This window comes from Moschus berezovskii, chromosome 7 (assembly GCF_049115385.1).
Source record: "Moschus berezovskii isolate FMDL1 chromosome 7, NW_MosBer_1.0, whole genome shotgun sequence".
In the NCBI taxonomy this organism is placed as follows: Eukaryota; Metazoa; Chordata; class Mammalia; order Artiodactyla; family Moschidae; genus Moschus; species Moschus berezovskii.
This window is the reverse complement of record NC_142466.1, coordinates 52,020,100-52,038,155: the sequence shown is the minus strand read 5'-3', so window position 1 is coordinate 52,038,155 and position 18,056 is coordinate 52,020,100. Positions and strand designations below refer to the sequence as shown.

The following is an 18,056-nucleotide window of genomic DNA, read 5'->3' as shown; positions in this document are numbered from 1 at the left end:
CAGCATCCTTGGCCTCTTCCCACTAGATGCCAGTAGCCCTACTTCTTCCAAGTGAGACAACCAAAAATGTCTCCATATATTGCCAAATGGTGACTGAGCAGAGAGGGACAAACAGCCCTGGTTGAAAACCACAACTCTCATAATATACACCAAGATAAACCACCCTCCAAACTGCAGATGAACGTGCCACATGGATGCCTTACTTTGTTGTCTGCATATGCAGTGCCTATGTCAACAGAATACCTTTATGTTAAGTTTACCAAGAACAATGTCTTAAAGCTTCACAGTTGTTTTAACTTGCATTTTGTTGCACCAAACCAAGTGCAAAACTCAAGTACTGAAGTTATTTACAAACAAAATATCAATGATAGAGAAGCAGAACAAGAAAGTCCACGCAGTTCACCTTTGTCATGACTTTGGTCCTTGAAAATGTAGCTGGCATAGTGTGTGTGCCTCTCCCTGCCTTCCCCATCTACTTGCACGGGTACACACAAACAGTGGCTACTGCGGCCCAGAGTAGATGACTCTCCAGTTCTTCAGGGTAAAATGCACAGGAAGTATTTTGGCCATCTGTTCAGAAGAAATGCCCACTTGGAAATTGACATGAAGGGCCTCTCTGGGGCAGACGGCTCGGTCTGGCCACCCCACTGCAGCCGCCGAAGACACTAGCGCGTGAGTGCAGTACTCTGAGAAAGACTGAGGACTCAGAAACTTGCAACTTAAGCTGCAGCTCTGCTTTCTGGACTCAACACACTCTCGGCCAGAGAGAAGGATTTGGGCTTCTATTTCCTTGCATGTTAATGAACAGTTTTATCAGAGGCATTTCCAACTCTAACAGTTTAAGTTTCTAAGAATATAATGCAGACAAATGTCACTTCCACCCACCCTACAATCCTTCTCCTTTCTAAATTAATCATTTCTGTTACTTCCACCTTGAGTGATAATGAATATTCTCAATTCAACAGAAATAGCAAAAAACGCATGAGATATCCAATTACTTTCAAGAGAAAGGACTAATCCTGTCATTAGAGGTGATGACCTTATTCCTTTTTTTTTTTCTTTTTGCCCAAGATTAAATCTCTGTGGACAGTTAATATTCCATTTTCAAAGAAGTACTAAAAAATCCATTCAAGTTAATCCAAACTGTGTGCTAAAAGATGGAAAATACCAGTCCCATGGAGCATATGAAATCACCAAAAGTATTTACTGCCCTTGATTCCAACCTCGGGATCACTTGACTCTATACCCCATGGAGAGATTTTCCATATATCATTTCCTTCTTCCAGACATGCTTCATAAACATGACCTGCTTCTGTAAACACCAAAGAAATCACATGGCGAATGGTTCTGTGGGAGATGCATAATAATACAGGAAATGAAGGACACCGTCTGTACTATCTCCAGCAGTGAGCTCAGCATTTTGATTTTCAAAATTGTGTTCAAAGATTGAAAAACAAACATGGTTCATGTTACCACTGTAACATGAAACAGTCAATCTTTGAAAACAGGAGCTATATTTGCTTTTCAGTCATATGGAATAATATCAGAAGCCCAGTTTCATGATCATACCTTGTAAAATGATCTCTTATTTATGTACACTTCTTACAGAAAGATTTAGGTCCTGAAGTTAAATTTATTATGCTTACTGATTGCAGGGAGTTAAATAGACCCAACAGGGGAAAGAGAGGAAGAGATAAAAACACAAACAGGCGACAGTCTATACCCCAGAGACCCCTACCAAGATCTACTGAGAGTCCCAGGCAGACTAACAGCCTATGATAAAGGGATGGCAAAGTGCTCTGGTACACAAAGGAGGATACTGTGAAGTTATATTAAAGGTTGACCCTTACATATGTCCATGTGTAAATACCTAGAACCTTGAAACCTAAGAGAATGTTATCTAAGAAGGCAAAATGTTACCCTACAAGGTTGCAGATGCGATTAAGAATGCTAATCAGCTGAATGTGAGGTGGGGAGATTGTCCTAAATTATCCAGATGAGCTCAATGTATAATATGGATTCTGAAAAGTGAAAAAAGAGAAGGCAAAAAGAGTGAAATGTGAAAAGGACACAACTGCCATTGCTGGCTTTGAAGATGGAGGAAGTGGCAACAAATCAAAAAATGTAAGAACCTCTAGAAGCAGGAAAAGGTGAGGAAACAGTTTCTTCTCCAAAGCTTCCAGAAAGGAATGTAGAACATCTGGACACCTCGATTTTTAGCTCAGGGAGATGGTACTGGATGGCCATCATACAAAACTTTAAGATAATAAATCTGCGCTGTTTTAAGCCACTAAGATTGTGGAAACTTACTGCAGCAGGGAAACTAATGCATATATTAATTTTAAAGCACTTCCAATACTTTTAGGTCCTGTCTTTTTGAGGCAACCCAACCTTTTCATTCCATCAGGCCCAAAAGGATGGATCTATTTATAAACAAAATGTTCTACCGGGACCTGTCTGGAGTGGTTTATCTATTTATTTAAAAGGCAAAAGTCACACTTGCTGTCAGCACACAGTAAGTTTAAACACACCAAAGTCAGACCAAGAGGACTAACTGTCCTTTTATCTCCTTTAAACTCAGCATTTGCACACACAAAAAATATATATATATATATTTCCAAGGCACTCTTCTTATCTAATTTGCTCTGGGCTAAAATGAAGGAGATGGACTTGTATCTCTGTGGTACCAGCAAATGGTATAAAATGGGCTCTCAATAACCATTTGTTGAATGAATACGAGTGATGAGCCTGACATGGAGGAGTACACATTGTCCTTCTGGATGAGAAATGGTCTCCACAGTACTTCTGTGGACTAGCGATAACCAAGTATGGACCCAACAGGAATACAGTGCTCTGGTCTTTCTCCTTTTCTTTCCATGAGACCACTTCTATATGTTACATTCTGATTACGTCAGGATTTCCCAAGGCTTGAAGAGCAAATGAGGTTGGGTCACAGTGCCATGCTTTATACACATTTAAGTTTATACATACTTCAGTTTATTTTCTTACAAGATTGTCTGTTAAGTGTCATGACAGACTTTTGATCATTTTCTGGTGTATTAATTTTCCCTGGGCCATAGAAAAGGGGGGAAATCTCCACATTTTCCCATAGAGGATTAGTCTTTTTAAACCCAGAGTCATTTGAGTTTCTAATCCACAGAGTATTGAAGAAAGGGTGGGAAAATATGCAAGAAATAATCGCCTTTGTACCAAAGGAAAACTAGCACAGACTTTCTTAAAACAGTTGAGGAATAAAACGTAACCTCTCCCCCACCTTTCACCTCTTTCTTTCTCTTTCACTCTTCCATAGCATCCTGCATGCACTTAACAAAGCAACGGTTGCAGGGCATGATTAGAGAGTCACAAACAACAAATAAAACGACATTAAAAACCCAAGCAACTTAAAGGGCAATTGGTTGTCATTCACATCCCCAATTTAACAAATGAAGAAAGAGAAGCCCAAATATAATATAAAATTACAAACAAAAGTAAAACTGAGTTGAATAAACACTATTCAGGTGGAAAAATAAGTCCCCTTCTTTTTTTTCTCCCAAACACAATTTCTGAGAATGATTTCAGCAAACTGTCTACCCCAGAATAGCTTGCAGAAAGTATTAAATGTTAGGATAATTTCCATACAGATTTATATGGGAGAAAGATGAGTATGCCTATAGGAAGAAATTCTAAAAATCATCCCAATCTATAAAGAAATAACACAATTACCCTGTTCATCTGGACTGATATCAAATCTAAATTAAACAATATTTTCTTAAAAACATGGTTTTATTATTTTCAAGTACTTAGAGTATATCAAAAAGAGAACTGTATTCCCAATGACTGCCTTTTCATTGTCTGCTTAAATCAATTTTATAAAAATGTCAATATCCAATTAAAGTTTACAAAAAATCTTTTAGTAAAGGTAGAGTCAGGAAGAAACTTTCTTAATACGGAAAACAATTACTGAACTAAGTGACAACATGATACTATTGGAAGCACTAGAGGGACACTTCCCAAATATATCTGACCAACGGATTTGCATTTATGTCCAGGAGTTGGTGATGGACAGGGAGGTCTGGCGTGCTGTGATGCATGGGGTCGCGGAGAGTCGGACATGACTGAGCAACTGAACTGAACTGAACTGATCTACTAATGATGTGTGTGTGTTAAAGAGCGCAGTTTGAGAATCAGTGCAAGAGCCATTTCCCCTTTAAAGTCATGCACAAAACAAGGCTGTCCTTTTATCATAAAAATTCTTTGATACGATTTTGTAAGATCCAGCTAGTAAAGTAAGACAAGAAAACCAAGTACAAAATGCTGATTACAAGGAGAAAAATGATAACTCACAGATAATATGATTATTACCTGTAATATCCAAGAATCAATCACCAACCTAGTGGAGTAGTTTCAAAAGATCAAATTGGCAGTTTATAAAACGTATTCACACAAATCTAGATCTTATACATTTCTAGCTAGAGAATGCAATTGGGGAAAAAAAAGAATCCTATTCACAGTAGGGAAAAAAAATCCAAAACAGTAACAAAAAAATCCCACATAATTTACTTAGAAGTATATTTAACCAAAAATAGGTAGAGAATTTTTGAATAAAAATTTACTGAGGAACGGAAAAGACAATAAATATATAGACATTTCATTTTTAGAAGGATAGAATAGTTAAAGATGCTATTTCTCCCTAAATTCATTAATAAATTTAATTTCAACAAATATCACAATAGAAATCTTTTTAGAGGAAATGACCTTAGAAGTCAAAGTTCAGTTAAAGGGATAAATATAAAAGCATCAACTAGGAAATTTTTGAAAATTAAAAATACCATGGGAATGACCCAATCAAAAAATGGGACAAAGAACTAAACAGACATTTCTCCAAAGAAGACATACAGATGTATAACAAACACATGAAAATAAGCATAACATCACTCATTATCAGAGAAATGCAAATTAAAACCTCTGAGGGAGTCTAAACTGGGATAACTTTTTGAAAAGTAATTCAGTAATAGTGCTAAAATGTCCAGACCATTTAACCTGGTTCCATGGGGTAAGGGGCCAAGTCCCTCCTATTCGTTGCTATATTTCTGCTGCCTAACACCAGTAGGTACCCATATTTATCTACTGAGGAAAAACACATCAGGAAATAAGTATTCTAGGGCCTTGGAAAGCTGAGAACAAAGATGCTCTCCTGCTGGGGTCACTGGGGGCCTCTCTACTCCAGGTGACTGCTGAGGATGTGTATAGGTCAATAAAGCAGGACGAGTGTGGATGGCTGTAATGTTTGCTATTCAAGAGAAGACTGCTATTTTAAATTCTTCCTACATTGGGCTAAAGGCCTGAGGGTAAAAGGTATGGCCTGGCACCCCACGTTTGGCCAGACTTTGCTTTGTGTGTACCTAAAAGGATTCTGAGGGCCACGAGATGCCCCACTGCCATATACTCCATCTGCTTCTGCTCTCTGCAGCTGTTTGTTTTTCCCTTGGCTAGAGCAACCAGGAGCTTTTTCATTCTGTGAAGTTTCTTCTCAACCATTTCTAAACTTGCCTGAAGCATTTTAGAGCCTCCATAATAAAAAAAAAAATTTAATTAGCAATATGCCAATGAAAGTATTCAATATGCTTTTACAGGCCTGCTTAAAATTAAATGAATGAATGAATAAGAAGTGTGAAAGGGACATCAAAGTGGCTTGGGTAGGCTTATTCCAAATTCCAAAAGGAAACTGAATCTTGGGATATTTGCATATGTAAACACCCCTGAAAAATAGGATTTCATCTTACTAAGCAAAATTTCAGAAGACTTCATCCATTGATTTTGTTCACAAATACAACTTCACTGCTTCAAAATCTCTTTCCTATTTACAACTTTAAGACACTTCTAATTTATCATATCACAGCTATATCCAATTTCAGTGTTTCACAGAATATAGTGGGCGAGGGAATAGATCTGTCTTTAAGTTAAAAATAAGGAAATAATCTTGTGGGAGGAGGACTGTGCTGATTGCACCGCTTAGTTTTTCCATGATCTTCTTGAAAATGCATGTAACGCAAAGCTGGAGTTTCCCTGCCCACCCCAACTTCCCCTCTCCTGCTATCTTCAATGACACACCTTCACCCCATTCTACAGCACTCTGTGTCCTTGGAGAGAAGGACTTCTCATTTCCCCAGGAGAATTCCACTGCCCCAAGACAAGCAGATAAAACATATAAAGGAAGAAACAGATGAGGGGAAAGGACTCCTAAGAAACCCAGGTTTCTGCAAACTATTTCAGACCCTAGGAGATAGTAAAGCTACATCAGAAATCTTCAAATTTTTATTTAATATGCTGGAAAGCAATGACAACAATTCCCCTTTCTGGACACAGGTTTTTTTTTTAGGTTTCTTTAATAGACAAAAGTTAGATTTCCTTTTGGCTTTTTCACAGTGATATTCTTTTACAGAATCCCACTGCCTTTTGAAAATGACCTGTCAATAGTAGGAACTGCCACCAGGAGAGGTCAGAGTCCCAGGTTATTTGGAATTCTGAATTTAAGCAGGGCCCCAGTAGGGAGAAGAGGGGACTGGTGTCTGTTCCTTCACTAAGAACTGAGTTCTTCCCAGCTTGCCAAGTCCTTGCTCTCACGTGGCCTAAGTTCCATAGGAGGTGAGTGGGAATCCGGCAACAATAACAGAGATTTAATATTGGTACACCCGACTACTGTCTTCAAAGCACCTTCTCATACATCCTCAGATCTAATGCTCAAACCACACTGGTACTGCTGGGCTCACTGCACAAGGTCGAGTTCATGAATGGCAGAGCCAGCTTGCCTGCCTAACCACACCCACTCTCACCCATGCTGGTGAGTAGGGAGGATGGAAGAGTCAAGGGCTGGCACTCACATCACTAGCTGTTTTGGGATCCTGAGTGCAGCTTTAAGGCCTGCACGCCTCCATGATTTTATGAGGAATGTAGCTGCTTTTAAAATGCTAAATTATTATTTCCTCTCTTTCTCTTTGAAACAGCAAACCTGAAAAACTGTCCATCCTGTTTCTTTTATGTAACAACAACAAAAGAAGGGTGTTTACCATGCTGCTGTGCTAGAGAAAGACTGCCAACCAACTCCAGATCCTGATTCCCCTGACAATTCCTGGCCTCTATCTAGGGCAGCTTTTAACTGGGCCAACATCTGGAAAGAATAGAACCTTTATGTGACAGAGTTGGGAAAAGAATACCTTTTTTTAAAAATTATTTTTTTTGTTGAAGGATAATTGCTTCACAGAATTTTGTTGTTTTCTGTCAAAACTCAATATGAATCAGCCATAGGGATACATATATCCCCTCCCTTTTGAACCTCCCTCCCATCTCCCTCCCCATCCCACCCCTCTAGGTTGATACAGAGCCCCTGTTTGAGTTTCCTGAGCCACACAGCAAATTCCCGTTGGCTATCTGTTTTACATATGTAAGTTTCCCTGTTACTCTTTCCTTACATCTCGCTCTCTCCTCCCTTTCTTCCAGTGTCCACAAGTCTATTCCCTATTCTCCACTGCTGCCCTGTAAGTAAATTCTTCAGTACCATGTTTCTAGATTCTGTATATATGTGTTAGAATATGATATTTATCTTTTTCTTTCTGACTTACTTCAGCATTGCTCATTATTAGAGAAATGCAAATCAAAACTATAATAAGATATCACCTCACACTGGTAAGAACGGCCATCATCAAAAAGTTGACAAACAATAAATGCTGGAGAGGGTGTGGAGAAAAGGGAACCCTCTGGCATTGTTGGTGGGAATATAAATTGATACAGCCACTATGGAAGACGGTATGGGGATTCCCTAAAAAACTAATCCCACTCCCAGGCATATACCCTGAGGAAACCAAAATTGAAAAAGAATACCTTTTAAAATTTATTGTTGGTCCAGCGGCTAAGACTCCGTACTCCCAGTGCAGGAGGCCAGGATTGAACCCCTGGTCAGGGAACTAGATCCCACATGCTGCAACTTAAACCCAGCGCAACCAAAAAAACAGATAAGCCCAAATTCCACTCCTGTGTTCCCCACTTCCATACCCCCAACATATCTCACCTTTAATTGCAGATCCTGAACTGTAGGTTCAAGAACATATCTCTCCGGAAAGTCTATAATAATCTTAGAATTAAGAAGAAAAAAGTGATACATCTCTTGAACACTATGTGCCAGGCACTGTGTGGGGCCCTACGGATGTCTGGATGATTGGGCAAGGCCCCTGCTCTCTAGCTGCTCCTGGTACAGTAGGCAGGACATAACTGTACGCGATTATTACAAAACAAAGTCATCCATGATATAACAGAGGTAAGTGCAGGAGACTGAGGGCAGCCTGGGAAGCCGTGACTAACAGTCACAGCCTGGGAGCATGGGGAAGGGCCAAGAGAGAGCTGTTTCTAGAATGAAGGCATTCCCAGTGATCAGCATGGGCACAGAGGACCTGGGATAGACGCCCCCGTGTGGCTGGAGTCAGGGGTATGTTCAAGGTAGCCGCAGGAGGTGGGTTTGGACACGCCCAGTGAGGGGAAGACTATAAAGGATTTCTGTGCTGTGGAGCCTGGGTAGGTAACAGAAGACCCGTGGAAGATCCTAAGGAAAGGACTTGGTCAATTTTGTTTATTTTAAAAATCTGACACTCTGAAGGAGGGTATTAGGAGGTAATACCAAAATGTGGGTGTTCTTTAGTCTGGGGGCGTTGCTTTTCCGTCTATCTCACTGTGAATCTACAGTTTGACAAACTGAAGCAGAACCCTGACCTCTTCCCTGAGTCCTAAATCCACACTTCCAACTACCTACTTGATTCTCTCTTTCAGTGGCTCACTGACACCCTGAAACTGACATGTCCAGATCGGAGACCTTGATTTTCCCTCACAACCCTTCCCCCATACCATTCTTTTCCATTTTGATAAATAGTCACAAAAGCCACCCAAGTGCTCAAGTTAGAATTCTGGCTCATCGATCATTCCAGTCATGCCCTCACCCCCACTTGCAACCACAAACCAGTCTAGTCCATCCTAACTCTGAAATATACCTTGAATTTATTCCTTTCCCTCTTCCCAGTCTACCACTTTGGCTTAAGCTTCTGCCTATTTCTCTAAGCCAGGGTTTCTCAGACTAGTACTGCTGACATTTGTGGGCAGACGGTTGTTTCAGGGGACTGTCCTGTGCATTGCAGGATGTGTAGCAGTATCTCTGGGTCTAGTCGCTAGACACGTGTTGCACCCCCTCCCCCCAGAAGTGACAGCATTGTCTAACGACCCTGGGGGACAACACCAGCCCCAGTCGAAAGCCACTGCTCTCACTTCACACTCTCTCTTCCAGGCTTGGGACTCTCCATTACACTGGCCTCGCCTTTAGGTGCTTGAATTCATGCACCCCTTACTGCCCCCAGGGCTCAGCAGAAGCTGTTCTATCAAGAAAGTTCTCAATTCCACTCTTCTGTTAGCTGGTTCCTTCTCAAGCTTGTGATCCCAGCCCTGGGTCACGTCCTCAGAACCCCTTGAATACCTTGTCTAAAAGGTAGCAGCCCTGCCTGTGCTGATTTTCTTCATAACGCTTTTAAAGGTAGTAATCATTTTATTATGTCTACTTTTTCTGGTCCGTCTCTACCACAAGTACAAAAGCAGGATCAGGGTCGGATTATGTCTATCTTGCCTCTGTCTTACTTCCAAGGCCTAGCTCAGTGCCAAGCTAAATAAATATTTGCCAACTAACTAAATGAGTGAATCCACAGATGTATCATACACTCAAAGATATGTTTTACAGCCCAGGCACCGACCACACCCTTAAAAAACAACAAAGCCACAATATGAAAAATTAGCTCAGAAGAACTAGAATGCCACCGAGACAGTCTGTATATTAGCTCTGTGCTCAGTAACCAAATGCAGCCCAGTCCATAATGCAAAGTAGATGACGGCACACCCTGGACGAAGAGAAAGCTCTGGCCTGACAGTAAGGGCGGCTCATCTTCTCTCCACTGGGAAAGAAGCACAGCTAGACCCCATGACTGAATCCAATTCCTCATAACTCTGTCTTTTCCTTATAATTACACCCAATTTGGGGGGTGGTGGGTGTGTGTGTTGGGAGTTGAACAAAATAGATTCAGGAGGATAGAATATCCTATTACAGTCTCCAGAGACTACATCCACCCTCTTTTTCTCCTCTCCTTAGTGATGTGCTGTGTGTCTTTGGGGTGAAGGCTTCCAAGCAGAGAGTGAGCCTCTTCATTGGCCTTTCATAACAAAAGTCTCAGACACAGTGAATTGCACTTGCCAGAAAAGGCAAGTGTGCTTTTTGGGGGAACTTGATTCCCATAGGGGAAAATAACTTCTAAAATAGACACCCTTGGACCCAGTGCTTCCTTTATCAGATCTTTTAGCCACTGAGCAGATTTTTAGTGAGACATTACTTCCCCTGTGACAGTCTATGGAACGGTTAGCTTTTAAAACAGTCCAAAATATGCCACCCCTCCAAGTAGATCTCAACCCTCCCTGTCAATTTGGAGTGCTGTGGTCAAGAGTGATTTTTGAAGTTATGACTTTCTCATTTTATTTCCCATGTTCTGGCCAGTGCCCATGGGATCAATTTGCTTTTTCATTTCAAAATGACTATGTACTCTCATCAACTCAGCGGACATGAGTTTGAGCAAACTTCAGGAGATGGTGAAGGACAGGGAAGCCTGGTGTGTTGCAGTCCATGGGGTCGCAGAGAGTCAGACATGACTTAGGGACTGAACAACGATGTACTTTCTAGAGAAAAGTATTCTCGAGGCTACAGTTTGGATTCTACATTAGGAGGTGAAACACTTTGGAGGAGAAAATTTGGCTTCTGAACCACCAAATTAGGGGAATCATGCTTTAAAATTGTTGAATTGTGTTCATTTCCCCCATTCTAAAGATGGCTGGGTACTATCCATTCACAGATGGTTGTCTGTGCTGCTGGTCCCCACTGTTCTACTGGGTGATGGAGCGTTTTTCCATTTTAATGTCTGTTGTAGGCACCACAGTGTTCAGAGGACAGTGTACTGGTTCCATGACCTCTGGGATCTGACGGACCCTACAGAGAGACAGTTGGGGTTAGAACCCCAGTTTCATCCTGCCACTTACTGGTTCTGTGGCCCAGAGTAGGCTACTTAACCTCTCAGTACCTCGTTTTCTCCTCTGTCCTAATTCATAGGGTTGTCAGAAGTTAATAATTCTAAAGTGCTTAAAATGGTGGCTAGCATATGTTAAGCGCTTAATAAATGTTAGCTTTTATTACCAGCATAGCTTTGAAAGTGCTTTCAGTTGGTAAAAATTACACTTTAACCTGATGAAATAATAGATTTCAGGCTAGAATAAACCCACTTGAGTTTGATAAATAAGATGCTTCCAGCAACCAATGATCCTAACGTCATAAAATATTAAAAGTCCTGAATAAGCACATGGCATATGTCCTATTAGTGTCTGTTAAGCAGATAAACACCTAGAACCTAACACACATTGTCTATCATCTTTTCTGGAATCCAGAATGAAGAATTTCAGAATTTTAAAATTATATGATCTTATGAAATATCTTAAGAGCTGCCTTTAAAAATCCTTAAGCACACGAGGAGAGGGAAGTGGGGTGGTAGTGATCAAAATGATTAAGCCCTGAGCTTTGGGACAGGGGCTAGCTGACCAGACCAGAACCTCATTGGCCAAGCTGTGCAGGGAGGCATGCAGATGGCCTGTAGATATTAACCCTTTTAACTTGAAAACAAAAGCACCCTTTTGCTCTGGGAGCAGGAGCTCCAACTCAGATGGCCCAACCGGCTGTAGAAACACTGGAAACTCCAGCCTCCCAGCCTGCCATGAACACCAAATGCAACAATGCAGTGTTTCTTGTTGCCCCGGAAAGAAGCTGTGCAGTGAGTTTGGGGTGTAGCCTATTATTCCCTGGAGTCAGAGTTTGGGGGAGTTTCCATGGATAATCAGGATGCAGAAGCATAACAAACCTGGGGGGCTTAACAAACAGAATCAGGGTCATATGAGTGCTAAAAGAGGTCACTTAGGAATGAACAACTCAGGTAATCACCCAAGGGTGGGATAGGGGGGCTTCTCCTATTTAGAAGTTGCAGATCGTTTTCGCTTAATTACCTGCCACATCTTGCTTGAAAGTCATCAAGGAAGATTTCAAATCACTTGCTTGAGGACTTTTCGAGAAAGAAGTCAGAAGGGCAGGTGATCCTCTATGAAAGCTGACAGACTTGGAGGGAAGATCTGTACAAAGGGGTGGATGGCAATGGTAGACAATTATACATGCTTCTACATCGAATGAGATTAGAACTCCCCCTCTCTGAATGGGGCAGCTCATTTACTTGTTGCTTAATTTTAAAAGTGCCAAGGAAGCCCACCACTAGAAGCACATCTTTCTTATTTCTGAAACCCCTGCTGTTGGGAAAGAAAGACTGTCTTCTTTCAGCTCCATCTACTCTCTGATGCCCAGGCCAGACCAGGGTCAACTCGAGAATGCTAAGTGACACTTCTCCCCCTGAGCCCAGCACTAGGGGAGGTAGTTGCACTACCTGCCATGCTCAGTTCTAACAGAATAATCTGATTAGAAATCAGAGGCTGAGAGATCCTGCTACTGAATAATCTGATTAGAAATCAGAGGCTGAGAGATCCTGCTTTTGCTAATTCAACAGAGACTTCACTCTTTGGCATTCCATTTTTCCCAGGACTTGTTCACGTTGTTAAATCATTTGATTCTCACAGTGCTGTGAGCTGGTAAAGGCAGGTATTAAGTACATTTCATCAGTGAGAAAAATTAAGATTCAGATCAATTAGGGGAAATGCCTAAGATAATACAGTGTGTGCATGCTCAGTCATATCCAACTCTTCGCGACCCCATGGGGTGTATGTAGCCTGCCAAGCTCATCTGTTCATGGGATTTCCCAGGCAAGAATACTGGAGTGGGTTGCCATTGCCAAGGGATCTTCCCATTGCAGAGATTGAACCCACGTCTCCTGTGTCTCTTGCATTGGCAGGAGACAACTCTTTACCACTGAGTCACCTGGGAAGCCCAATATGATACAACTAGTATCTAAAAGAGCTGGACTCATATCTGTTAGTCTGTGCTCAGTCACTGACATCTATCCTCCACTTCAAAGGGTAGTTGGGTTTGATTGAAAAACCTTCTCACTACTAACATTTTAATAGTTCTTTGCTGTGAGCTCTGCTCTGGCCATAGTAGGATGCAGCATCACTGGCTTCTACCTCCCAATGTCAATAGCACCACCCTCCAACTGTGACAAACAAAATGTATCCAGACATTGCTGAATGTTCCCTGGTCACTGGCTGAGAACCACTGGTTTAGGGTATTGTGGATGAAGGTGGATTAGGAATAATGTAACCTAGCAGGGCCCCATGGCGCCTTCCCAGGACAGGCCTCCCTCGCCCATGCTCTGCTTCAGCTCCTCCCTAAAGTACATAGAAAATGGTACTTGATGCAAATTTCCTGAGTTGCTTCACAGATGTGAAAATGCCCCACCAAATGGAAGATGTTAACTACTTGATGTCCATGAACAAACAGCCCCAGGTCTCCTTGACCTAAGGACTGATGAAGGTAACCCCCATGACACCACTCTGCTCCCTCAGCATCAAACAACCAGAGAATTGTTTACAATCTAATCAGGTATCCTGTAACTCTCCAGCTCTCTCGCCTGGCTTTTTAAAACGCTTTGCCAAACAGGGGCCCTGTGACAATCTAGAAGGGTGGGATGGGGAGGAAGGTGAGAGGAAGGTTCAGGAGGGAGGGGACATGGGTGTACCTATGGCTGGTTCTTGCTTATGTGTGACAGAAAACCACAAAATTCTGTAAAGCAATCATCCTTCAATTAAAAAAATAGTCATTAAAAAAAAATGCTTTGCCAAAACCTTTCAGGGAGCTCAAGAGTTTTTAGGGCCTGAGCCTCCTTGCATGGCCCTTCAATAAACCTTTCTCTGCTCCAAACTCCATCTCACTGTGTGTGGGAACATGAACTTATATTAACACTAACACTCGGAATGCTACAGGATCACTGTTCCCATAGACCAGTGGAGGTTTACTGATGACAAGGGCTGCTCAATACAGAGACAAGGTTGTCTCTGTTCAGCTACAGAGTGTAGCTCCATCAGGGCAGAAGGCAAAGGTCTTATTTCTGGAAGTGGAGGCTTTCCAGAGTCTAAAGGGAAGAAGAGCAGTTAGCGCTGGGACACATGCCAACTCTCCCTTCTTCCCATCTCAAATGTTATTTTTTCAGTTTTTGAATAAGCAAAACATTTATATGGTTCAAAGTTAAATATGCATCTAAAGTACATACAGAAAAGCTTCCTTTGACCCAAGATTCCCACCACCCAGTTCTCCCCAGAGGCAGGCAATGTTGACATCTGCCTGTGTATCTTCCCATGGATGTTTTAAAAAAAGAGCTTGTATTTAAATAAATACTTCCTCTTGGTTCGAAGTATTGCTGAGTCATGAGTTCACTCATGTTTCAAAAGTCATCAAGTGCGTGAAGCAGGGCACTCAAAGCTGGCACACTGGCACGACCCTGAAGGATGGCGTGGGGAGGGAGGTGGGAGGGGGGCTCAGGATAGGGGACCCATGTTCACCCATAGTTGACTCATGTCAATGTATAGCAAAAACCACCACAATACTGCAAAGTTATTAGCCTCCAATTAAACTAAATAATTAAAGAAAAGTCGTCAAAGACATCTTCACTGACAGAGTGGACCGAGGACGGCATGGCTCCTCCCACCTGTCCCTGCCTGCCTCCACTGAGACGGACACAGGCTGAGACAATGATTTACATGAAAACCTAGGTCTTAAAAAAAAATAAAAAGGCCCTGGGGAATTTGGGTCAAGGACCCTGTTCATAGCTAGAGTGGTCAGTTTCCTACTAGGTCACTGTGAGTGCTCTCACTACGTGTGCCCATCTTGGCGGGAATCGGCTAACACGATGAAGAGATAACCCGAAGTTGAGGTGTTGGTGCTAAAGATGGACCCTCCAGACCTACAGTAGCCTGTGGAAGTCATCAAAACCAGAATCTCCGGAGGGGAGGAAGCCCTGTTGTGGGCAGGCCCAGGATGGAAGGAGGAATAGGGGAGGCAGGGTGACAGGCCTGGAATGACAACTTTTGGCTGGAGAGGTGAGAGAGGGAGAAAAGCAAATGGCAGCACTAAAAATTTCCCATGCCTGTCCACAGCCAGCCAACATGGAAACACTGACTGATTCTGATGGACAAGTCACAAAATTAGGACACCCCATGGACACCTTTCATTGCTAGGTGACCTGGGATAAGCCACTGAGCCACAATGACATATTTGTTTTGGAAGGGTGGGAGAAGATGAGGGCAATTTCCTCACATCCAAAAGAAAGAAAACTCAGGCCTCCAGCACTGGCATTTTATTCAAGTTTAAACAACTCATAAAGTGAACTGATGTCCTGCTTTCTGCTTCCTTCTTTCCTTCCTTATGACCTTGTTAAAAAAAAAAAAAATCCCATCTTCAAACTTATCCAGTTCCATCAATGGTAGAAAATTTCTATCAGTTACTATGATTGAAAACTTCCAGACCAACCTTCATTGTAATTTGTACTGTCATTTCATCATGTTACTAACCACCAAACCAATGTCACGGTACCTCACTGCCTAGAACTGTGCTGTCTAATATGGTAGCCATTAGCCACATGTGTTTATTTAACTAAAATTTAAAAAATTCCTTCCTCAAACACATGGGTCACATTTCAAAAGTCCAACTGTCACATACAGCTTTTAACTACCGTATTAGTACAGATCATAGAACATTTCCATCACAGCCAGAAGTTCTAATGGACGGTGATAGTTCAGAATATGAAATCTAAAGGCCTCCAACCAGTACTCAAAGCTAGCAGTCACGGACAGCCAGGCCACACTTCCAAAATTTCCTCTGCTTTCTCCAAAGAATGACACTTAGCTTTGTTTAGGCCAGACTCCTGTCCCTCCAACAAATTACATTCACCCCCGATGATTCTGTGCCTGTGCCTATTCGATTCCCCATCACTGAGACAAATGAGTAGATCAATCAACACACAGTGCCCGAAAGAGTGGGATTTTCTGCCACGACAAAAAGCAATGAGACATCTAAGAAATTTTTATCCCAGCAAAATGTTCTGCTAACAAACAAGTCCAAAAAAAGGACATTTCCCCAGAAGACTGTAATGAGCTTTGTGCTTATCAGGATTTGCTAGAGGATTAAGTAAAATGCCACTTGTATTGGCACTTAATATCAATTTGACTTATTTAATTTTTTCATGTGGGTCTCCATTTCTTTTCTCTTAAATAAATTGTGTGGATATAGGAAGATGGGACCAAGACTTACATGCATTTCTTTTACATCTTCCTCTCCTACTTCACCTCCTTACCCAAACAGTGCAGAGATTGCAAACTGGCCCCCATGTGAGGACTAGATACCACTGATACAGTTTGTTGCTTTTTTCAGAGTGGTTTTCTTTGTTTTGTTTTGGGGGGCTTTTTTTTTTTTTTGGTAGAAACAGAAAGTTTGCTTTATTTAGGAGACCAGCACCTGAGGAAACAGTGGATTCCTGTCCAGAAACCAACTACGCAATTCTGCCAGACCATGAAGGCTTTTATTTTTTATTTTTTTTTTAATTTTTATTGGAGGCTAATTATTTTACAATATTATATTGGTTGGTTTTGCCATACATTGACACGAATCCGCCCCGGGTGTACATGAGTTCCCCCTCCCGAACCCCCCTCCCACCTCCCTCCTCCCCTTTTCCGCCCTCTGGGTCATCCCCACATACCAGCCCCGAGCATCCTGTAACATGCATCGACCCTGAACTGGCGATTCATTTCACATATGATAATAAACATGTTTCAGTGCCATTCTCCCAAACCATCCCACCCTCACACTCTCCCACAGAGTCCCAAAGACTGTTTTATACATCTGTGTCTCTTTTGCTGTCTTGTATACTGGTCCCATCACTTCATGGGAAATAGATGGGGAAACAGTGTCAGACTTTATTTTTGGGGGCTCCAAAATCACTTCAGATGCTGATTGCAGCCAGGAAGTGAAAAGACGCTTACTCCTTGGAAGGAAAGTTATGACCAACCTAGATAGCATATTAAAAAGCAGAGACATCACTTTGCCAACCAAGGTCCATCTACTCAAGGCTATGGCTTTCCCCATAGTCATGTATGGATGTGAGAGTTGGACTGTGAAGAAAGCTGATCGCCGAAGAATTGATGCTTTTGAACTGTGGTGCTGGAGAAGACTCTCGAGAGTCCCTTGGACTGCAAGGAGATCCAACCAGTCCATTCTAAAGATCAATCCTGGGTGTTCATTGGAAGGACTGATGCTAAAGTTGAAACTCCAATACTTTGGCCACCTCATGCGACGAGTTGACTCACTGGAAAAGACTCTGATGCTAGGAAGGATTGGGGGTGGGAGGAGACGAGGACGACAGAGAATGAGATGGCCGGATGGCATCACCGACTTGATGGACATGAGTTTGAGTGAACTCCGGGAGTTAGTGATGGACAGGGAGGTCTGGCGTGCTGTGATTCATGGGGTCGCAAAGAGTCGGACATGACTGAGTGACTGAACTGAACTGATACAGGGTTATCATTTGCATCTTTCTAAATTCCATATATATGCGTTAGTATACTGTATTGGTGTTTTTCTTTCTGGCTTCCTTCACTCTGTATAATAGGCTCTAGTTTCATCCACCTCATTAGAACTGGTTCAGATGCATTCTTTTTAATGGCTGAGTAATATTCCATTGTGTATATGTACCAAAGCTTTCTTATCCATTCGTCTGCAGATGGACATCTAGGTTGCTTCCGTGTCCTGGCTATTATAAACAGTGCTGCAATGAACATTGGAGTACATGTGTCTCTTTCAATTCTGGTTTCCTCGGTGTGTATGCCCAGGAGTGCGATCGCTGGATCATATGGCAGTTCTATTTCCAGTTTTTTGAGGAATCTCCATACTGTTCTCCATAGTGGCTGTACTAGTTTGCATTCCCACCAACAGTGTAAGAGGGTTCCCTTTT

At 42.1% G+C, this 18,056-nt stretch overlaps 1 protein-coding gene across 3 annotated transcripts in view; it reads right to left on the bottom strand.

Annotated features, from left to right (window-relative positions):
• PIP5K1B (phosphatidylinositol-4-phosphate 5-kinase type 1 beta) overlaps window positions 1-18,056 on the bottom strand; it is a 356,657-nt gene that overhangs the window by 209,078 nt on the left and 129,523 nt on the right. The window contains exon 4 of one of the 3 annotated variants that reach the window (XM_088837923.1): window positions 12,121-12,243. The exons of the other annotated variants lie outside the window; for them this stretch is intronic. Coding sequence (XP_088694049.1) covers window positions 12,121-12,129 — 9 coding nt within the window. The 5' untranslated portion in view covers window positions 12,130-12,243. The remainder of the gene's footprint in view (window positions 1-12,120; window positions 12,244-18,056) is intronic. 3 annotated transcript variants of the gene reach the window in all.